We start from the raw sequence: 23,344 nt of genomic DNA on the forward strand, positions 1-23,344 counted from the left end.
CACGCGCGCAAGCAGGCAGAGACACAGTGGCTTGTTGCTTAGAGTTAAACAATCCTTCTTCAAATCCTGAAGTAGAGAGAATATCAGATTGGTGAGTTTTGTTGCCACTCCCTGCAACACCCACGATCCCATTCTCATTAATGGAGCCTAATCATTAAGACTGATTGGGAGATATCTCAGTGTGAAAGGACCCCCACTCAACCCATCTATCACTAACGCACGCACTCAATGTCCCACACACACACACACACACACACATGCGCGCACACATAACAGCACGTACACACACACACACAGGCTTCATCCATCACCCCCTGTGGCTGGTCTATCTGAGGTCTCAGTGATTAGTTGTCCTGCCCGGCTGAATTATGATGTTAATAAGTCACCATTAGTTCCCTTGTCCGCACCCACTTCACATATGTGACACACACACAAACTCACGCAACGAACCAAATCATACAGCTAAATTGTATATTTGGTCTTGCCTTCATGTGCATAGACACCGTACAGAGTGAAAAAAGAATTCCCCCTGCTGAGTTTTTGCATTATTTTGTGTGAAAGGATCTGTTGAAAATGTAATTAATTAGATTTTATGAAGATAAAAGGGAAACAAAAGTGTTCATCACAAACGTTGAAAGCTGATGCAATCCCTTTGTAATATACGTCTATATCCGCATTGACCTTTCCCCAGGGAGACCTTTTCATTTGCCCTCAAAGGAAAAGAACAAGTAATGAATTGCATTCACGGTGACTGTATCCAGTGAGCCTGTTTGAGGGCCCTGGATTGTTCACGTTGCCTCACTGGCATCCTGGAAAGGAACAATTGATGGGACTGAGGGACATTTAATATCATTACTACTCTACAAACCCGTCGCTCTAACGTCTGCGGCCATTAAATCCTTTGGGAAACTGGTGTTGACCCAGTTGAAGAACATCGCTGGGCCCCTGCAGGACTCCACACAACTCCACTGACCTATCAGACTGCACCACACGGAGGGAATAGTGAGGCCATTAGGGGCTTCAAAATATGTCTGTATGCCCATATTCGATTAGGATGGGTCGATGGGGACATGCATCACTGTTGTATGATAAGCTATAGCACCATCTGAAGATGAAGCCATGGTAAGAGTAGACTATCGATTAGCAAATATCTTATCGACGCTCTGATGACAACAAGATGTCTGTCAGTAACATGTTTGTTAAATCAATACAGAATCCTCATATGTCCCTTTTTAGGTTGATTAATTACTTAATCACCTACCTGGATTTAAGCTGGTTTAAGCTAACTAGTCATATAGCTCAGGTGCTTTTTGGGGGAAACAGATAAGTTGCACATTAACGCCTATAGTACACCTGGGATGCTCTGCCTGGGCACATCTCTGATTATTGCAAATTATAGTGTCTAGCGTAGAGTTTGACCCTGGATCATAAGTCTTTGTTTCAAATTGTGTTAGAATGGCTCAGCAGATAATATACACTACTTAAATTAATTGCAATATATTGCTTTTTAAATGAAGATTCATTTAATCCCTTTTCCATACCCAAGGGGCATTACCTTCCAAAGTAATGCAGGAAAATATTACTGAAAATATGTCCTAGTGGTGGGTGGAGAAAGCAAAGCAAAGGCAGGGCTTTAGGCAGAGCCATCTGCTGCTGAGTTCCAACATAATGACCGGCTTATGAAAGCTCTGTCCTAAAATTTAGCTCTGAGTGAGCAGCACCAGACAATGAGCCGTCTGCCATCCGGAAATCACTTCTTTGGAAATGATATGAAGAGGTTCTTCAAACACCAGTGCAACACACTGGCGAGGGCATGTGCCAACATGTTGCCTTTGTTTTTTTCATATTTAGCACCAAAAAGAAGAATATGCATTTCACTTATGTTATGTTGCATATTGAAGCATCTGCATGCGTGTGTGGTTTTCTCATCCTACAACAGACAAACCCCTTATGTTTATTTTGTCCCTCTATCTCACACTCGCATGGGGGAAATCTCACCTTGTCTGCCGTGAATATGTTTGCGTTGTGAGCAAGGCGTTGAGATTTCATTAAAGCTGTGAAGTCTCAGTGAAATGGGAGAGTCATTCTAAAGTAAGCTGTGATCACATTATTATGCTTTGATACAGTGTTCGTAGGTTCGGCTGACAGAGTCGGCGTGCCAAAATCTGTTCCTACACACAGAGAGAAACGCACACAAAACTGAATTTCCCTGCACACTGACGTGTGAGGAGGTGAGCGTTATGCAGCTTTAGTTTCTCTCCGCACACAGAATTAGCCGAGGTTAATGTCTGCACTTCAGCTTAAAAAAAAGGGGAGCGTACTGTGCGTGTGTGTGCATAAAGGAGCAATGCGAGGTTGACCATTTCCTCTTCTACCATAACTTCATTAAAGAAATATAAAATGGCAGGCCATTAGGGCAAACACATTCAGCTGCCTCTTATTGAGAGAGGCTTTTAGAAAAATCTAATTCACCACCAATTGCGTGGCACTCCAAGACTCCAAGACACACACACACACACACACACACACCCGTACAGTCCTCTAATCTTCCCAAGATGAATGTAGCTCTGTGAGCTCAGTGCTGCAGGAGGAGGAGATGGGTGGCACCGCGTTTTCCGCAGTGATAAAGAGGCACCTCAAACAGCGCCGTCTGTTTCCCAAGCCTCCTTATTAAGCACAAAGAAAGAGAACGAGGAGGCGACGGACCAATTCGGATTGCAAAACAGACAGATAGGAAATTTGCTCTCATTTTTCCCCTAACTTGCCTCAGCCTCCACGTTCTCACCGCTCCCTTCTCATTGCGTGCGTCCAGCTCTCTCTCCTCCTCTCCTCTTCTCCTCGCCTGTGTGAGTTATTAGGGATGAGAGGAAGCCATTCTGTGTGTGCGTTTATTAGTATTGATCTCAGTGCCGTTCAACAGACGTTTCCTGCAGATTTCCTCTCGTTTGCCAACCCTCCCCTTCTTACTTTATATGCCCCCACCCTTATCCATCCCTCTTAGCTACGTAGTGGCTCTACAGTGAAGTTTTAACACAGCACTTTGTCTGCTCCGTCTGACTGTTACTGGATATTGTGGCCTCAATACTGCTACACACACTCATGCACATACAATTAACTGACCACAGAAAATAATAAATTGACATTCAAGACCACGCTTGCAGCATTTTAAGACCAATACTCATCTGCTTCATTCCTGCTGTTGGCACATCATTCATTTCCTTAAACACACACACTCGTGTATTATTGAAAACCTCTGACTCTCGTCATGTGGAGGCATCCAATACTTTTCCTGGTTTGCAGCTGGAGAGTCTGGTGTCTGCAGATTTGGAATGAAACAGAACGTCATTTCAGCGATTGGCAGGTAAAAGGCAATACAGCTGCCGAATACCCTCTAATTGAAAGAAATCAAGCAAAGTTTTGTTGGCACATCATGCACACCTCTAAAGTAAGGTCTGAGCCACACTGTCATTCAGGTATAGCAGGAAAAAACTTGATATATTTGAATTCCTTTAAAAGCAATGCGGTAATACTTTGCTGAAAAGCTGACTTAATCCTGCAAAAGCAGCAGATTTTTTTTTATTATGTCACAGCATGTGATTCATTAATAGCTGTTGGAATGCGATGAGGGTTTTCACAGAAATGTAAAAAGTGACCCTGGTAACCCTGCATGACTTTAAACCAATGGTAGGCCTTTACCCACAGACTTTAATCAGACTTTCTGTCACTACATACACCAAACCATTTGAATGCACACACACATATAATCACACGTTTACACACACTTAAATAAATCCAGTGGTGTGTGTCGGTCTGCCTGCTTCATTATATTACCTACTTTTTGGCACTGCTAAAGAACTGACAGTAGCCTCTCGACACTTGGATGCGGATAGGTTTGGCCAAACATTACAAATGTTCACCGCTATTCATCAATATTAGACTTTCGCTGTCTAACCTCAACCTTCAACCACAACCTTAATCTTGCTACCAATCCAATGGATCGTTACTTTTAGCATATTTAGTGCTATTGGCATGTCCGTCCTCTACGACCACGTCTATTAGTCTTGGCCAATAGAGCAGCCATCTGTAATGACGACATGCTACATAGTTTCTAACGGCTCGTGGAAGGGATATAAACAAGGTCAAAAGTAAAAACTAAAAGAGATCATTCCAATGAGAACACACTCAGACAATATCTTAGCTCGGAATCAGCCACTAAAAAAACACTAGAAGAGGAGCAAGATGCCAAATCTAGAAGAATATCGTTTTGTTATCTACAGTACAGTCAGACTTTTCAATAGAATTTTACAACTGTGAAATGTTTTTTGACAAATGTCACAAATGTCTTGACCAGCTTGATTAAAGTCATCACTTAAGAATGCTTCTATCAACTGTTACTCATGGCGCCACCTAATGACAACTATGGCGGCGGGATTCTATAAATACTGCACTCCAGAAACTGAACTGAAAAGGTTAATTAATTGATGTAAATATTTGCATAGAAAGATGTTTTGAGAGCATAATTGGAAAACACCCGTTTGCAATCGTGCCTGTACACACAGGGAATAGAGTCGAATCTTGTGCGAGCAGCTTGCGAGGGTCACTAAAATGTATGGCGGTGTTAACTGGAGTCTGTACGCGTCCACGTGCAAGTGCCCGGCCAATGCTGCTTGCAGCTTTAATTTGTACTTGTTCCCTCTGCCCCTCTCTTCTCCTCCCCCCTCTGTGAATGTGAATGATATTCAGTTAATCCGCCCTGGATATTAATTACAGTCTCCATTAACATTTAATAAATACTTCCCAGGTGGGCTCGCTGCTCAGTGATCTGGGAGCCTTATCAAATATTAGGCCTTTAATTGGCCTTTCACTCCAATGAATGGCTTTTTAATTAGCGTGCAGTTACCATCCCTCCACCTACCGCAGGGTTGATCAGCACGCGCAGATGTGCCAGTTTTGCTGAGTGAGGGCATCTTAATGACCCGAGGTAGGCCACTCGTTGCATAATACTCCATTCCTGTGGCCAAGGGAGGAATAGTACAATCTGTGGGTTGCAGGCCGCAGCCAGGCACTAAGTGGTTGCCTGGTAATAGCATTTAGATCTGTTGGGATGGCAGGGATACCGTTTAACAGTTTCAAATAGTTTATGGGAAAACTCACACTCGATTGCCAACCAGAATGCAGCTGTTATAAAATGAAAAATCCTATTAAAGTTTTTTTTCAAATAGACCACTCATGACCGTTGTGACAAACAGCTGTTTTCTTGGATGTCTTCATTTTATTGGTTTCCCATTCATTGTCGTTGCTGCTATCCGTGCATTAGGTACAAAGAGGGGAACCTGACAAACATTTCAAGTTTCCTTACCATTGAATAGGTTCCATAAACCCAAAGTGTGATGGGGGACCTGGTTCAAATACCTTTTACCTAAAGCAACTTCATTGGTTATATTTTCAGGACTCCGGAGAAAACCTTTCATAGACAAACTTTTGAAACTGAATTCAACAGACGTTATAAACGAAATAATAGCAATCAGCAATTTAATCCTTAATTGTCCGCATCAGAATCAATAATCATTCAAAACAAATACGGAAACAATAATGAACAAAATGCTCAAACATTTCTGATTAGAAATAACATGTAAAAACATGAACATCCAGCAAACCTTTTTTAATGAATTGGGAGACTTCACCTCTTGCTGCGAATAGATGTGATGCAACGCTCAAATATGAATCGCTGCCACAACCGAATGTCACCAATTATTATACACACACATAAACCAAGGCACACATACACATATTCACACCAGTATGCTGTGAAACCACAGCAGGAGAGTGACGGCTGTTACAAACACTTACAATCGCAGCGGCAGAGACACCACCTGGAAGCTTCGGATTTATGCACAAACACTTCACAGCAGCACACACACACACACACACACACACACATCACTGAGTCTCAAAGTCATCTCCCCTGTCTTCTCGTGTTTTGATTATATTTGATAAATAAGCATAAGCGAGAAACAGACCCAAAATATATCCCACATACTTTTTTTTTAACCCTTGTCAAAATCAGCTGTTTCCAGGACTGATGGAGACTTTTGGTTATTTTAAGTGCTCGAGAAATGAGGGTCTGAAGGCAATGGTGGTGGATACAACTGGAAAGATCCAAAGACAACTAGTTTGATGATATCATTTTTATCCCTGTGATGTGATTGGTCATCAACCTAACTGCTTTTCCTGAATTGATCAGATCGATGAAGTTCATAGTAATCTTTCATTTTAGGGTAATGGAATATATTATAAATACGTATTATTGTCATATCCGCTTGACGGAATAAGAAGAAGTTGAAGGAAATGCATGCAGTTGATTCAATAATAGCTCTTATCACATATAACTATTCCCTGCATTTTGCTTGCAAAATGTTTTATGAGAACATTTCATCTACAAATAAAATGAATAGTTCTGTGATCGTTTTCCTTATATTCTCTCCCCTTTGCTAAAGCCATGCATGCATAACCACCATTCACAATATAGATGTGTGGGATAATGCTCTTGATGCAATGAGCTGTAAACTGACGGGCAACCCGAGAGAAAGAAGGGATTATAGAGGGATTAGTTGTAATTTGGTATAACTGTTAAAAAAGATGATGTCACCATCGACTTGTGTAACAGTTGTTTACCAAAATGTCCCATTAGAAAAGAACAGCTGTGGGAAGACAGTCTCAAAATGTTTTTCCTAAATTTGAACCATTATTGTTCATGTTGGTGCAAATCCACAAGGGCCATAAATGCATTAGGAGATGTCCGTTGGTGTTCAGCCGGTGTAACACACGGCCCTCGCTCGATTCAAACGAGTAGGTGTGATGTCCCCAGAAAACCTTCAACTTTGAAACTTTCAGATTAAGTCCCTTTAGCTCACACGCAGAGGCCACAGAGCTTAGAACGGTCCAGAAGTCCCAAAGCCAGCAAAGGGAGGGCTTTCTGGAGTGTTGACGTAGTTGTCTCACGTCCAAAAAAGACTAGAGATTCTGTTTGGTTGAGGCAGGTATAAACTTTATGGCTGAAGTTATGAAACGTATGAGGAGCTGAGAGAGGGACCGAGCTGAGAGCACTTTAGAATGATAGGAGCTCCCTCTAGGGGTTGACTCGTGCTGCAGTCTGCTCTCTCCTCTCCAACGCTCTCTTTGTCCGTTTGCGATCATCCCGATTCCCCCCTGTTGCAGAGATTTGAATGATGACGGTGAATCCTCTAAAAATGGTCTCGACGCGACATGGACCGGCCACGCTGTTGAATTGCAGCAGGTACGACATGATGATTTCACACACCCACAACTTTTGTCTTTTCACTTCAACTGTGAATCTGTGATGGTCTCACACAGTCTGCCTGCTTACCTCACAACTGCCAAAACACACACACACACACACACAGGTAAGGTCTTCCTTTTTCTTCTGCATTCATCCCTTTTCACCAGCAGCTGCTCTGCTCTTTAATGCAGAGAATGTCTCTTTCAGTCAGACTCTGTTTTTCCAACAAAAAGCACATTCACACACACACACACACACACAAACATTATTTATATTCCTACCAGCGGTAATGGACCAGTCAATTATATTGCAGGCTCAACCTATAAGTCCTCTGCAAACTGTTTCCTTCCCATAATGAGCAAAAGCGTCATATACTATATATTTATACACGTTACAACTTCAATTGGATAGTATAATCTTAGATGGAATTACTCAGGCGCTGTGAATTGAGCCTTACGGATACCTCTTTTTTATCGTTGTACTTTGCTCTTTGTCTTCCATCTAAGTCCAAAATGTAGCTTCCAGTGCAGCAAACTGAAGCCCCCCCCCCGCAGTGCACCTCCACTCCACTGTAAATAGCCGCTTCCCTTTGCCCTCCCAGTGTCTCTCCTGACAGTGCCGGCCTCTCTCTGCTCTGCTGCCCTTCCCCTCATGCTCTTTCCTCCTTTCACTCTGGTCCTTCATATATAATGCATGTAAAACAAACAGCCATGTCAGAGTCACTCAAATGCATGGTCGTCCCTGCGCTGCTGCTCCATTGACCCGGAGAGTTGGGGTTCACATCCACAGTCGGTTTACAGCAAATATACGTGCACGTACTACAAGGGAGAGTATATTTGTTAAAAAGAAGGAAAAAAACTCATGTATTTCATCACATAGCCTTGGACAATCTCTAATTGGCAAGGACATATAACCAAGGAGCATATAACGGGATAAGAGTCTCTCTTATCTTGTAAAAGAGGTCCATTCATGTGCACGGTGTTCTTCTTTGTATCCACATAAAAGTCCATACAGGTGTATTGTTAAGGTGCCGAGACAAAAGTAGAACCAAGTCTATTTTGTCCCTCGAGGTTCGGAGTGGCGAATAAGAGCGATTTACCTTTTCTGTTACTTTACATGTAAATCCAATTTCTCAGTTAAGACATGGAGGGATAAGCTGCTGCGCTGGGTTACTCCTGAGTTATGTACACGTTTTGTATACAATTTTCCAGGTGCAGAGGTCTGTAGAATAGATCCAGAGCCACTCATCAGGAAACAGCATTACACTCCATCAGCACTGTGGAGTGTCCAAGCTATTATATCATCCAGCACTAGCATGCACATACAAATGGAGTTTACCACTTGAAAAGCACAATGGTGTGAGTGGTATTGCACTTGATCAGTGGCAGAGTAAGTTCATTTTCACAGAACATGCTGCACTATTGTAGTGCTGTAGTGACTAAATGCAGAAGGACTAAATGCATATTTCAAAGGCACATTATACATCATTTGGAGTTGAAAGCTCCACAGCGTCAACACATGTGTTTTCTTCGGCCAGTAGATCACCGGAGTGTCATAAAGGATGGATGGTGCATTCCTCCTTAACAGTGTCACCTGGGTGGTTGGAATAAACAATAAGAATAAATGATGGTTCTCTCTAGTCCGTCTACCCACTGTAGGCAGAGAGAAAACTGAATTTATTCAGGCAACTAATACACACAGTGACTCAGAGTGTATACAGTGTGTGGATGAAATGAGCTTGAGAGGCTTTTCCTCTCACTCAAAGCAAATATCTGTCCAGGAATACGATATTGATTTCTCATTTCCCAGAACTGAAGCTGAATAAACACGCTAAGCCCACGTGTGACCGGTGGTGACTGATAATTGTCGTCCCGGTAACAGTCAGAGGCCTTGGGATGAAATGTTACAATAAACCCGGATGTGCTGTGTGTGTCCTTCATCATTCACATCAACGTGCATGTCCCAGTAAACGCGCACACATCTGTTTCATAGTCATTCCGTGAATTTCCCTGCACTGCTGCTCCATTGACCCGGAGAGTTGGGGTTCACATCCACAGTCGGTTAACAGCAAATATACGTGCAGAGTATATTTGTTTAAAAAAAAAAAACTCACGTCTTTCATCACATAGCATTGGACAATCTCTAATAGGCAAGGACATTTTTTTTTCTTCTGCTCAAACAAATTAATCAAATGGGTCTTTTTTGTTTTAGTCGACAGCATTCTACTTACAGGGTATGATCAACAACAGATGAACATTAAATACTGATCTTCAGCACCCAGAAAGTTACATGTTTAAATCAGTATTAACAACAACAAAAGGGAATTTGATTTCATTCCAAATAAACAACATTAACCATAGATAGATAGATAGATAGATAGATAGATAGATAGATAGATAGATAGATAGATAGATAGATAGATAGATAGATAGATAGATAGATAGATAGATAGATAGATAGATAGATAGATATTTAACCTATACATATATTTACAGTGTAGTTAGTTGAACTAAAATACTTCTCTGCAACACAAATTGTATATATTTTGTATAACATTTGAATGCCACATATCATTTATCCATTTCATATTTTTACTTTTTCCGTGATTTGTTTTTAATAGTTATTTTCTTATTAGTTCGTTTACTTACGTGTCAGGTGAGGTGGCCTCTGTTATGTAACCAAAAACAGTGTTATCTATATTAAATGTATTATTTTTGTCCTGAAATGAAAAGTGTGTGAGGGCCTTTCTCGGTGCCGTGTGCACAGTGTGATCCATTCCACCAGATGTCCCCAATTCTTCATCGGCTGGATGGAAGCACGGTGCCATTCACCCGGCTGCAGGAAACAGACAAAGAGAAAGCAGCGGAAGCACTCGGGCAGGTACAGAGAAACGGTTCGCGAAAGGCGCCTCACTCCAGCTGTTACTGCGCGGTAAGGGTCTAAATGTGACTACGTGTAGTTAGTGAGAGAGTTGGTGAGAGGGAGTGTGACGCGCGTCTGGTGTCACCACAAGCTTTGCGCGCGGAGCTCGCGCAGCGGGCGGCAAACCAGGAAGTCCGGACGCGGGAATAATGGCACCTCGCGGCTGTTGAAATGTAGTTTCACAACCCGGGTAATATTGTGTTGACATGCATAACGTGTCGTTTGTATCATCTATCGTCATCTATCATCACCACGGTTACTTACATAGAACAGACAGTTTAGGTAGTGTAAACGTATCAACAACAAGGGGGGGGGGCGGTATAGTGGACATAAGGTTGCCACCCGTCACTTTAAATACGGAATCGTCTCGTATCCGTATTTGAGAATAATACGGGACGGGGTTTGTTCCGTATTTCCCGAGTTGTCGTCAATGCAGCTCGCTCCACCGAGTTCTTAATATGCTCCGTAATGACCAAGACGCGATAAAACCACACAACGTTTCATGTTCACGTTTCTGGCAGACAATCTTGCTGCATCCAGCGGAGCTAGGTTTGCATGGTCTTGTTTTCAACTATGTTTAAGTCCCCCGTTATATGCTTTTGCAAAAGAACTTTTGCATATAAAAAATGAGTTTGACATGAGTTTCACACCTTAACTTTCTGTTAAATTGACCAGATACACTCTGCCCCTTTTCAATAATAATCATTCATTTCACTGAGGTGGTTTCTTTGCTTAGATAAGTACACCACGTGCTCCATTGTGGGAACCTGAATACCTGACTACAGACTAAGCAGCAGGGCCGAGATCCTCCTCGTGGCACTGGCAAGCAACGGCAACTGAGTGGCAAATTAATAAAAAATAAAAACGTCAACGGCCGTTTTCTAGGAAAACTTGGCTCCGCCCACTCAGCGTGCCGCTGAGACGCTCGCTCCGGACTTGCCACTGAGTTACTGGCAATTGCCACTCGCTTGCCTTGTTTTGCCACTGACGTGCCACTTAGTTGCCACTCAGTTGCCATTGCCACAAGGAGGATCTCGCTGTTTCTAGGACTAAGGGCGTGTTATGACCCAGAGTGTCGTAATAAAGTGCAGCTCACCTCCCTGCCTGAGAGGGTTGCTGTTATATGTTGCCTTGCTCTGTGTCTGTTCTTCTTTGCAGTTGATTGGACTTGTGTGTATAAGAGGGATCCTGTGAGAGCCAGCCCGGTCTCTTCTTTTGCCTGTCTCTCCAGCTTCCAACCGGGCCATGCTGCACCTCGTGGACTTTTGGGTGGTGGGGGTGGTTTAGCAAGGAGGTCGGTAGGGGTGAGAAGTCTTTTTGTTTGTTCATGTTTTCTCCTGTTTTCGGGTAGGGAGATAGGTAAGACACTTGTATTTGGTTTGTTTCTTTGTGTGTTCTAGGGAAGGTAGGGGGACCTGCACAGATTGTTTTGTTTGTTGTTTTGGGCCACGCTCACCCTGAAGTTCATGACCTCGAACTGAAATAAATACCCCTTCTGAACGAGAACACTGCGGCATTGGTCTTAATTTGGGAGGTGGGGAGACTCTTGTGTATGCTACTTCCGGCTCCCCTAGGCCGGGCGTAACAGGGCGGTTCTGTTGAATAGATTCAATTGATTTGCTTCTACAGTAAAATCCTATTTGATCTGCACTTGCATTAAAATAATGTATCATTACTTTATTTTTCTAGTGACATTCCGCCATGGCAGGGGAACCAGCTGCAGAAATCCAACTACTCAGAAGCCAGAAGGCCAAGCTGATAGAAATTCTAAGTGCAGATGCCGAATTTGTCCTCCAGCATGCAGACTCTTCCTTATTGCTGTCCGACAGCGGCTACCAGCAGGTGAAAGCTCGCACTGTTCCTCGTGAGAAAGTGACAGACCTGCTGGATCACATCATCCAGAGGGGTCCTGCAGCAGCACAGGGACTGCTGGAACTGCTGAAGGGAAAGGAAATGCAGGAAACCTTCCCAATGCTTTGCTTTATTAAGGATGTACAAGCAATCACACCGTCTACAGGTGGGCCGAAGCCTGTTCCGTCGATAGTTCCCCATGTTGAAAAGGAAGTGTCCTCATTGGAAGGTTCACGACCTTGTAACTTAGAAGATACCGTGCCGTCCAAAAAGATCCGCAAGAGAGGTAAGTCGCGCTACATTCCAAACTATTCCCCTCAAAGCATCGTGTTGAACTTCACCTCGTGTGTCCGTCTCATTTCACAGACCCCGTCTTAGTGAAGGACAAGCAGCTGATGATAGTAGCTCCTAACATCGGTAAATCTTGGAAGGAGATCGGCATTGGCACTCTCGACATCCCTAATAAGAAGCTGGAACAGATAGAATTAGACGAGAGCCGCCACATCTACCGAGTGTTTTCCATGCTGCTCTACTGGAAAACGAGCCAGAAGTTAAACGCCACCGCTGCTAACCTGCACACGCTGCTCAGTCAGGGCCCCTGTGCGCTGCCACTCGACAGCATTAACTCACTGTTGGAGGATTCTGATGCCTTCGATCTCTAGTACTTGCCGAGACCCCAACCATATCTCAACTCCAAATGAGTGTATCGCTGGTCTCATGTAAGGGAAAAACAACACTTGAAGATTTGTGTCATTTCTTACCACTGAAGCCTTTAGCCCAAGGTTCCTCATCAATAGAACATTGTCATCCTTATTGTTCGTACTGTAATTGGACTACACCAAATCACGGGACTAGGATGGAGCTTGTCTGGCCAATTGTAACGCCTTTGCTCTGAGATATTTGGCTACGGTCAATGAACTTCCTTTTCTACTCTTCTACTGTTATTCTTTTTTTTTTAAGAGTTTTGTTTTAACAAATGTTCTTTTTGAAAGAACAGTTATTTTATACTCTTTTTACCAGGTCATTTGATATCTGTAGAATTTGTGATGGGACATTTAGCTTTCTGTGAATGTGCATATTGATCTAAATATCGGCCTTTAAATGTACCCAAATTAAATTGATTTAAACAAGTCTTTCTTGGGATTGCAACTCAGTGACTTTGTTCCTCACTAACATTCATGCCAAAAATGCTTGTCATAATAGTTACTCAAATTGAATGAAGCAGCCAAACTGTATTCAACTTGTGGAATTTGATCAATGTAGCACAGCTGTGATGATATAAGGAGAGGTACTATGTCCAGAAATCCTATTAATGAAACAAAGAATGTATGAAGAAACAAAGGGTTTAGGTATGTAGACGTGGTGAAAACAACCTGCTGAAGTTCAAATGGAGCATCAGAACGGTCTGATGAGTCTTAATTTCAGCTGAAAAATTAAGATGGTAAGATCAGAATTTGATGTAAATAGCATAAAAACATGGATGCATCCTGCCCTGTATCAACGGTTCAGGATGGGGGTGGTGGTCTAATGGTGTGGGGGATATTTTTTGGCACCCTTTGGGCCACATGGTACCAATTGAGCATCGTTTCAATGCTGCAGCCTACTGGAGTATTGTTGCTGACCATGTCCATCCCTTTATGACCACTGTCTTCTGAAAGCTACTCCCCAGCAGGATAACGCACCATGTCACAAAGCTCATTTCATCTCAAACTTGAAAATGACAATGAGCTCACTGTACTCCAAAGGCTTTCACAGCCACCACATATCAATCCAATAGAGCACCTTTGCGATGTGGTGGAATGGGAGATTCACATCGTAGATGTGCAGCTGGCAAATATGCAGCAACTGTGTGATGCTATCACGTCAATATGGTCCAAAATCTCTGAGGAATGTTTCAAACAACTTGAACATATGCCACGAATAATTAAGGCAGTTCTGAAGGCCAAAGTTCTCATCATTGTGAGCACTGTCGTCTCACAGCAAGAAGGTCCTGAGCTCCATTCCACCCAGCGGCCTTTCTGTGAGGAGTCTGCATGTTCTCCCTGTGTCTGCGTGGGTTCCCTCCGTGTACTCTGGCTTCCTCCCACACAACAAAGACATGCTCCGGGGGTTTTATATACTCGGCGGTGCTCGTAGGTGTGAGTGTGATTGGTTGTTTGGCTGTATTCAAATCATCAAATTTGTTTAGGAAGGTTCCTAACTGAGGGTTCACTGCTACCCCTTCCTAGCATAGGAACCACTGGACCATCCTTTAGGAAAGGAAAGGAAATCATTCCGTCTTAAAATTTATTGCGGCGGCAACATCTACATAGGGGCGTATCGTTTGGCCGTTCACGAGAAATTACGATCATTACCGAGAAACGCAGATCAGGTCATCGTTAGTATAACTCATTTATTTCGCAATCTTGTTGATATACTAATACTTTGAACCTCGTTGTTTTATGTTGTCTGCATGACACAGCAATGTAAAAACACACGGAGAAGGGCATTTAAGATGCGCTTCTTTGTAGTCCATCTTCTGAGACATTGTAGTTTCACCGCTGCACACAGACGTCACTAACATGTGTCTCTCGTCTCATCTTAACTACTAAAAACGCCGGCACAGTGTGATAGTTTAGTGTAAACGTAGAAAAACATGCGTTTTAAAAGCATACATAGTTTGAGTGTGAGTGTAGCCTTAGACCTTGCACAATTCACAGTAACTTATCAATACATCACATTATGACTTTCATGATAAGATTACTCTGGTTTCTTACAAGTCACCCACTTTTGTTTTAATCAGCTGCAGGAGGTGGACTTTCATGCACCTGCTGACCTCTTTTAACGCTAATCTGTAAGAATCAACGCAACGTACAACTAAAGAATATCAATTTGTCGTTATTGGGAATAAAACAGTCTGTTAAATCGTCATAAATTTCTATCCCAGAAATACCTCAGGGGGTTTTGTGTTGTGTTTTATTCCTTGATGCCCCATCTGATCACGCACACTCTCAAGGACTGGTTCTCTCAAACGGTTGGGTGACAGGAATCGGTGACATTCAACGGACTGCTGAGGGTTTCTTGTTCACCAGCTCAAAAGCTTCCTGACACTCTGGACTTCATAAAACTTCCAAACAGCTGTTTAGGATGGACTGTTGTTTCTGAGGCATGCGTTAACCACGTTGTGCAGTGGGCCTGGCAGCTTAGAGAACCCCTTTATGACCCTCCTATAATAACTACAGAAGCCAAATAGTGATCTTAAGTCCTTTACAATGTTGGGGACTTTCCACTGTTTCACTGCAGCTATCTTCTCCGAGTTGGTCCCAATGCCCTGGGCTGATATCTGGTGACAAGGAAACGTACTTCGTACTGCAAAAAGTGAAACTTCTCTACATTGACTTTGAGTCCTGTCTCCTTCGGCCTCTGTAGGACCCTCTCAATCCTTCCTAGATGGTCTTCAACAGACTGTGAGTACACCAAAATATCGTTCAAATACAAGCATGATTTTCAAAATCACGTCACCCATCGTTACCTGCATCAATTTCGCTGAAATGTTGCTCCCCCATTACACACTCCGAAAGGCCACAGAGAGGGTTTTCTGACAAGAACAAGTAAAAAAAGTTTGGATTCACTGTACTCAAGATATTCAAAGGGCCTGCAGACAGACACCGATTCCTTGGATTCATAGGATACAATGCTTGAGGAAATGTACTAAATGCAGAATATATAACGCAGTAGTATATAACATACCATTTCTGTGTCAATGGCAGCTACACCTATGAGGTGGCCCCAGTGTTTGTGCTGATGGAGAATGAGGTTCTGAGAGGACAGTGCATGTCGGTGGGGTAGCAACGTATCAGATAGTTATTGATGACGACACTGTAGTTTGGAGAAAAACATCTGCGAGAAAGGTGGGTCACACTACATTTAAAACTATTCCCTTCAAAGCATCGTGGGGAACCTCACCTTGTGTATCCGTCTCATTTCACTGGTTAGCTCAAGGTTCTTCATGTACTGAGTACGTATGTTGTCCTCCTGATTGTTCATACTTTAAACTTCACCACAGTAACAAATCACACGACTAGCATACAGCTCGACAGTTCCATTATTAGTATTATTACTATAACATAAAATAAAAGAGTTTTGTTTTAACGAAAGAACAGGTATTTCATTCTCTGTTCATAGTGTCACTGCTGATTAGTGTCCTCCCACTCAAGAAAACCACTGAGCAGTGCACATCTTTTTAAGATTGTACACTAGTGCATAGGACGAATCCTATTTCTTTCTTCTTTAGGTTTTCTTTTTTTTTTTTCAACGGGCCATTTCACATATATGTGTAGCTGGTTTAAAAAAACGTTCACCACTAAAGCCTCTAGAGGGCGCTTTACTTCTGAGACAGCGAGCGCAGTGTGAGGATGGACACAGGAAGTGACGTTCTTTCTTTTTACGTAACTGACCTGTGGAGCTGTAGTTTTCCGTGAGTATGTACATTAGGATTGTCACTTCTATACCTAAATATTTAAAGGTATACATTAAAATGTATATGGAAAAGTCGAAAAATCTGTGGTATGACGCTGAATGTGCGGATGTCGCTTGGTTGGTCCGATGTTTGTAGATGTTAACATGAGCGTTCATTGCTAATGAGGTTCGACATTTTGAGATCATCACATCTAACTTAAATACTATGCATTCTGTAATCTTTCATGGTTTTAATTTAAGAGTTGAATGTTTTCTTTTCTGTTTTGCATTGGGAGGTGGGTTGCCACTGCAGTTGTTTGTTTACAGACAGTATGCACTTAATTTAGAAAACCGTTATGTCTTGAAATATTTTAAAGTAATAATTGTCTTGAATGTTCAGGCAAATCATAAAATTGAACATACACAAATGTCTTTAATAGTGCTTACTCCTCTAATGCTGCGTTCACACCAAAAGTTTTAAATTAATTCGCCTTCATTCGCTCCTTGAAGGGGGCGTGGCTTATCTCCGTTACTTGTCTCCGTAAAGACAGTTATACATATTTCCGCTATGCACAAAGGAAATAAATAACCACTGTTTCTGCTTTTTATTTGTTGTGTGTATATTAAGCGAACTTCGGAGCCGCTAACGGCGTTGTGTTGGGGTTCGCGGCATCATCCGTCGCCGCACACACATTTAATGCGTGTGCACGAGGTCGCGTCAGACTGAACGCCCTGTTGAGTCGCCTCGGTGTCCGCGTCTCTCGGTTAGACACCAGCTAACTTACAGGCGTTCATTCTCAGCTGTGTGTGTGTGTGTGTGTGTGTGTGTGTGTGTGTGTCTCCGGTGAGCGGCTGTTTCATAAAGCGCGTTCACGCTGTGGCAGCGGGGCGGCGGTGATGACGAGCGCAGCATCTCAACTTTGGCGAAAAAGGCGATTTATTCGCTTCGCCCCTTTCGCTGTTTCGCGTCCGTGCGTTGACTTTCCACCGGATCTACTCGCGCAAATAATTCCTTCTCTTTTGGTGTGAACAGCAGAGTTGTCTAAAAATAAAGACCGCTAAATATAGTGTTGTGTCCGGTGTCATTACGTTTCACACGCCTGCATATATAAAGTCTGTAATGGGATATTAAGCGTTATGTGAATGTCTAGATGTTTAGAAGTTAACAGTTATGCTGCCATGTGCCAAATTGATCTAAATATGGGCCTTTAAATGTACTGAATATTGATTGATTCAGGTCTGTCTTGGGATAGAAACTCAGTTCCTCAACGACATTCCTCCTCCTCTTTTTTTTCACCTCATTGGGGTCAAAGGTGAACTCCTTCCCCCTACTACAAAAACTCAGCCATCCTAAGCTTTCTCAGCACAGCACTTCGGGTGACAAGATGGCAAACATGTTCGCAAACTCAAGTAAGTACAGTGTGCGCTAGTTGTCTTATTTTAGATTATAACTCTTGACGTCTGGAAGTGTTTGTTCATGCGTTAAACTCTTCTGACAACAGTTGAAGGACAGGAATCACGCATTCCCCGGGACCTGAATGAACCTCTTGTTGACCATACAGAGGGCCAACTCTTCTTGAACGATGCCTTTAAAATTATTATGGAGGAGGTGCTCTGCAAGGAACCAGACATCAAGCAAAAGGTTTCATGATGTCTAACATCACATCGGTGTCAGATTACAGGGAGTACTCTGAGCAGAACGCATAACTCCTGTGTTCTTCTGGCAGGTGTGTGAGTGGAAAGAGCCGGAGGAGCTCTCCCTGCTGCTGGATCTGGAGCTGAGGGCAACGGGGGAGCCACAAGAACGGCTCCTGCAGAGAGTGAAAGATGTTGCTAAGTACAGCATCAAGACAGGTAAGGCTACATCTACAATAACCCTTGTATATAACACCAGAAGATGATAATATACTATACGTATTTGTATGTGATGTGTATTGATAAACTCATCGATATACAATGAGTCAAATTAAAACTACACAACAGCTGCTTGTGTAGGCAACAACGCTTTACATTAATGATGCGTGTTGAAATGAATCACTAGAAGCTAGTCCCGGCTATCTCTTTCTTCCTGGAAGCGATCATGCTATACAATTGTGGCAAATCAGGGACGTACATGTCATGACTGCTAAGAACCAATCAAGTAGCGGACGTGGGTATGGACCGCCCAATCCCGGTCCGCAGCTTTGTGCACTCACGGACTTTGAGGCGCTCTCCCGCTGACTCTGGGAGGGATTAGTTTTGGTCCCATTGTCAAATAGTGGAGTGTCTGAGGGCTTTCAGGCAGACATTTTCAGCTCTTTATGAACCCTTTCCGGAGATGAAGGGAAGAAAAAAAAACAACATATCATAATTTTCATCTTTTTATGAAATAGAATTTAGACAAAAAAACGTAAAGCACTATTTAAAATTACCTCTCATTTTGAGATAAAAGGAAAGGCGTCCCAATAAGAGAGTAAATCGTATTGAATTAACACCCTCAATTGTAAATAATATATTTTTTTAATGTTTGGCTGAGGTGACGTGTGGCTACTAAAGTGTCCCATTCATATTTACACAACTTAAAGCCCTCACAGACTATCACACTCAACCACTTACCAGGTGTCGTCAGTTAAGTCCCTGAGGGTTTAGGGTTTAGGGAGTAGATTGGGATTTGGCCGGCGCGATCATTTCTAATTGTGTCCGTTTTTGAGTCGTCCGCTCAAAAGATGAATCCCTGCGTTTACAAACCGATCCGTCTTCGGTGCTCAAACGGCGGCGTAATGTGGACGCTTTGTGCAAGCTTGTAAAAACATAAGTACTCAACGTAGGTGTGTGGGTGTAGCCCTAGACTCTGCACTTTGTACTGCAGATTCACAGTCACTTATCGATATATCATCTTATGACTTTCATGATAAGATCACTCTGGTTTCTTTTCAGGTCACCCACGTTTCTTTAATCAGCTGTTTGCAGGAGTGGACTATCACGCGCTTGCTGGCCGATTCCTCACTGAGGCTCTCAACACTAACCTGTAAGAATCAACTCAACGTACAACTAAAGCGTTTAAGCTCATCCTCATTGTGGATGAAAGAGTCTGTTAAATGTTAGACAAACAATGCCATACAGAAGATAATGTCACTTAGGCTATTGGGCTTTGGAGGAATAATTAAATGCAGTAATAAACTGGCACAGCAAGTAAATGAGTCGAATCCAATACATATGAGGTAGAGTACACTTTACTTTGGGACAAAGGATCTTTGGCACAACATTAACTTGTAGAAGTAAGAAAGATTGGATCTAAAGTGTATTCAAAGGGCCTGCAGACAGACACCGAAAGGATGAGGTACAATGCTTGAGGAAATGTACTAAATGACTCTCTGCATCTGGTGTGTGTGTGTGTGTTTGCTTATGTTTATAAAATGCAGAATACATAATGCAGTAGTATATAATAAAACCACCCATTTCTGTGTCAATGGCAGCTACACCTATGAGGTGGCCCCAGTGTTTGTGCTGATGGAGAATGAGGTTCTGAGAGGAATGCGGCAGCTGGTTGGCTGGACAGAAGGTGACGGTATTTTCTGCCCAGGGGGTTCTGTCTCCAACATGTACGCCATGAACCTCGCACGTTACCAGCTTTTACCAGACGTCAAACGCCAGGGGCTGTTTGGTCTCCCAAGATTAAACCTCTTTACATCTTCAGAGGTGAGGAATGGTTCTCACACAGTGCATGTCGGTGGGGTTGGCGATGTGTCAAATGGTTATTGATGCCTGCACTGTAGTTTATAGAATTTTCTCATTCCCAAGTTTGTACAGCATTGATTATTTTCCTTTCATACTGTACCTCTTTCCGCCACGCCTGCTTCCATCAAGATGTATTTTAAGCATTTCCAGGTCTCAAGTTCGAGGATAATCGAGAATTGTTTTTTTTTTTTTAGAGCCATTACTCTGTGAAGAAAGCAGCTGCCTTTCTTGGAATTGGGACGGACAATGTTATCACCGTCAAAGTGGATGATGGGTAATATGTTTTTCAAAAGAGCCGAAAATCTTAAATGTTAAATTAAAACCAATCTATCCATTCATCTACTATAATAAAGTTTTTTTTTATTACGGTGCAAACAACAGATTCAGAGCAATAATATAGAAGCAAATAACTTTTCTATTTGAAAAAATAGACAATCTATGTGAATCTTCACTGGGTATTTACAAGTAGAAATTTGAAAGCTTAACAATTGATGCATAAAATATATTCTGCATCTCCTATCCACAAAATTGAATCACAACCTGCATGCACATTTTTCAGCCCATCGTTATTAACAGAGCCATGTTAAGGGCAACCAGCTAGCGCTTGCTTCTAGCACCGCTTGTACCGTAATCTGCCCCTGACTCGGTTGTCAAAAATGTTTTGAGCTGTAAGCGATACAAATGGTCCCAATTCATGATGGTTATTCAAAAATCTATGCTCCATAATTTTTGTTGGTAGCAGCCCAATTCATTCTGAATCTTGAGATTATTTACAGTCAAAGTACTAACTTCCCTGTGGTCACTTCAGAGGCCGTATGGATCCAGACGACCTGGATGAAAAAATCCAACTTGCAAAATCTCAGGTAAATTCACTGAAGTTTAGTAACTAACGACATGTTATGGTTTTACAGTCACTTGTGTTGGCCGTTATCATCTAGTTGTCCTAACGCATAAAACACAGAAAGAAAGCAGTGCAAGAGCGGTTTGTTCATAATAGTCTTGTCTCCCAGGGTGCAGTGCCATTCCTTGTAAGCTGCACATCTGGAACCACAGTGCGTGGTGCGTTTGACCCACTGGACCTCATAGCAGATGTCTGTGAGAAGCACAAGCTCTGGATGCACGTGGACGTGAGTCATCCACTCAAAGATAAATATGTTAACATGTGTGTTCAAATTTAAGAACATACAGAGTCCTGTCTCTGTTTTGCTGTTTGTTTCAGGCGGCCTGGGGAGGGAGCGTGCTCTTTTCCAAGCAACACGCACATCTGATGAAAGGAGTTAACAGGTATATGCACGCCAAAAAATGATTGTTCCATAATAAGGAAGGCAACATTTTGCCTGTACGTGATAAGACCTAGACAGTTGAGTATGTGTCTGTGATCAGAGCAAATTCAGTAGCCTGGAATCCACACAAGATGCTGGCCACCGGCCTCCAGTGTTCTGCCCTGCTACTACAGGATACCATGGTTTGAGGCTCCAGCATTATCTGACACACAAAATAAAGGGCTATGTTTAAAAAAAAATCTCTGATAATCACTCTTTCTGCTTATCCTCAGGACTTGTTGAGGAATTGCCATAGTGCCAACGCCACATACCTCTTCCAGCAAGATAAATTCTATGACGTGAAGCTGGATGTCGGAGATAAGTCGGTGCAGTGCAGCCGCAAGGTTGACTGCCTGAAGTTCTGGCTGATGTGGAAAGCTGTCGGCTCCAATGGCTTTGCTGATCGCGTGGACAAAGCTTTTAGCCATGCAGGGTAGGAATACAGCAGTAGCACAACACAAGCCTGTAGGTTAAGGCAAACCGTAAACTCAAACTGATGTTGTCATAGCATATCATCTTTTTTTTAAAGCGTTATCAAGGAGTTGTATTTTACTTCATATAACCTATATAAATATGGATAGTCAGCTACTTGTAGACTTATTTTATCTAATAACCCATTTTCCTCATCTTTGCTTACCATTGAGTTGCAATACAAACCATCAGAAACTGAAAATGCATCATACATATCTCCTGCAGATATCTGGTGGATCAAATGAAGAAAAGAGAGGGGTTTTGTCTTTTGCAGGAGGTAAGCAAATATCTCAACAATACTGAGAGTAAGTTGGTTTATCCTTAAAATGTCAAGCATCTGTATTTGTCTCCATGAACAGCCAGCGTTTGTGAATATATGCTTCTGGTACATACCACCAAGTTTGAGGGGGAAGGAAGGAAATGCAGATTACCAGGACAGGCTGGCAAAAGTATGTATTATTTATGTGCACCTGTAAAAACTAAAGAATTTTTATTTTCAGCTGCACATTTTTACCCATTTATAATCGGCATGCTTGGTACTCGTTAAACGCTGTTGATTGTGTATATGTGTTTTTCATCATAAAAGGTAGCTCCAGTCATCAAGGAGCGCATGATGAAGCAAGGCACAATGATGGTGGGCTACCAACCTTTGGGAAACAAGGTCAACTTTTTCCGCCTGGTTGTTTTCTCTCCTGTGCTTTCCAAGAAAGACATGGACTTCCTCATTGATGAAATTGAAAGACTTGGAAATGACCTGTGAAGGAAAACCCAACCTACAAGAACATCTAGAATGCAAGGTTATGCACAAAGCTTGCCATAATTGTTACTGAAATTGTCATTAAGCAGCCAAACTGTTCTCAAGTTGTGGAATTTGAGCGATGTAACACATCATGTAAGGAGAGGTACTATATCCACAAATATTGTTCATGAAATAGAATGTATTAATAAACAATAACCAATCAAGAAAGAAACATTCCTGACTTCATTTCAGCTGAATTTAACTTATTTATGGACTGTAAAAGTGTTTTGAAAATTTTGGGAAAAACCTTATTTTACCTCTACAGCTCTTTGCCTGCAACTACCAATTTTTTCTTATCCCACTTGGTGTGGTGGCTTGACCAGTATTGCACTCCTCAAATATTTTCTCTTAACTATTATGTATGCCGAGGTGGAAAGAGGAATACAGTATTTTACATGAATAAAAGTAGTTGTGTAAAGATGTCACCTGATTGTGTAAAATAAAAATAGAGGTAGGTTTAAATTGTCTTTACATAAAAACCTCAGCAACCAGATCCCCTCTGTCCAAACCAACAGATGGCATAGT

General features: G+C 42.3%; 2 protein-coding genes across 8 annotated transcripts; both read left to right on the forward strand.

The window, feature by feature from the left end:
- Positions 1-9,898: 9,898 nt before the first annotated feature.
- zgc:174906 (uncharacterized protein LOC571548 homolog) lies at positions 9,899-13,204 on the forward strand. 6 transcript variants are annotated; one of them, XM_062564910.1, is made up of 4 exons: positions 9,899-10,231; positions 11,381-11,526; positions 11,912-12,359; positions 12,440-13,204. In XM_062564910.1, the coding sequence occupies exons 3-4, from the start codon at positions 11,924-11,926 to the stop codon at positions 12,733-12,735; spliced, it is 732 nt and encodes a 243-aa protein (XP_062420894.1). In that variant the 5' UTR covers positions 9,899-10,231; positions 11,381-11,526; positions 11,912-11,923; the 3' UTR covers positions 12,736-13,204. The 6 variants fall into 6 exon arrangements, with proteins under 6 accessions (XP_062420894.1, XP_062420898.1, XP_062420901.1 ...); XM_062564914.1 differs by having other exon boundaries at positions 11,381-11,516; XM_062564917.1 differs by having other exon boundaries at positions 9,899-10,180.
- A 3,230-nt stretch (positions 13,205-16,434) lies between these two features.
- Positions 16,435-23,010, forward strand: csad (cysteine sulfinic acid decarboxylase). 2 transcript variants are annotated; one of them, XM_037480351.2, is made up of 15 exons: positions 16,435-16,529; positions 17,824-17,920; positions 18,013-18,152; positions 18,238-18,364; positions 19,427-19,517; positions 19,966-20,188; positions 20,422-20,501; positions 21,036-21,090; positions 21,238-21,354; positions 21,447-21,511; positions 21,611-21,692; positions 21,783-21,982; positions 22,246-22,297; positions 22,380-22,469; positions 22,607-23,010. In XM_037480351.2, exons 2-15 carry the CDS (start codon positions 17,896-17,898, stop codon positions 22,778-22,780), a joined length of 1,521 nt encoding a protein of 506 aa, XP_037336248.2. In that variant the 5' UTR covers positions 16,435-16,529; positions 17,824-17,895; the 3' UTR covers positions 22,781-23,010. The 2 variants fall into 2 exon arrangements, with proteins under 2 accessions (XP_037336248.2, XP_037336249.2); XM_037480352.2 differs by having other exon boundaries at positions 16,472-16,533.
- Positions 23,011-23,344: the final 334 nt, after the last annotated feature.

The sequence above is a fragment of the Pungitius pungitius genome, chromosome 1 (assembly GCF_949316345.1).
Source record: "Pungitius pungitius chromosome 1, fPunPun2.1, whole genome shotgun sequence".
NCBI classification, from domain to species: domain Eukaryota; kingdom Metazoa; phylum Chordata; class Actinopteri; order Perciformes; family Gasterosteidae; genus Pungitius; species Pungitius pungitius.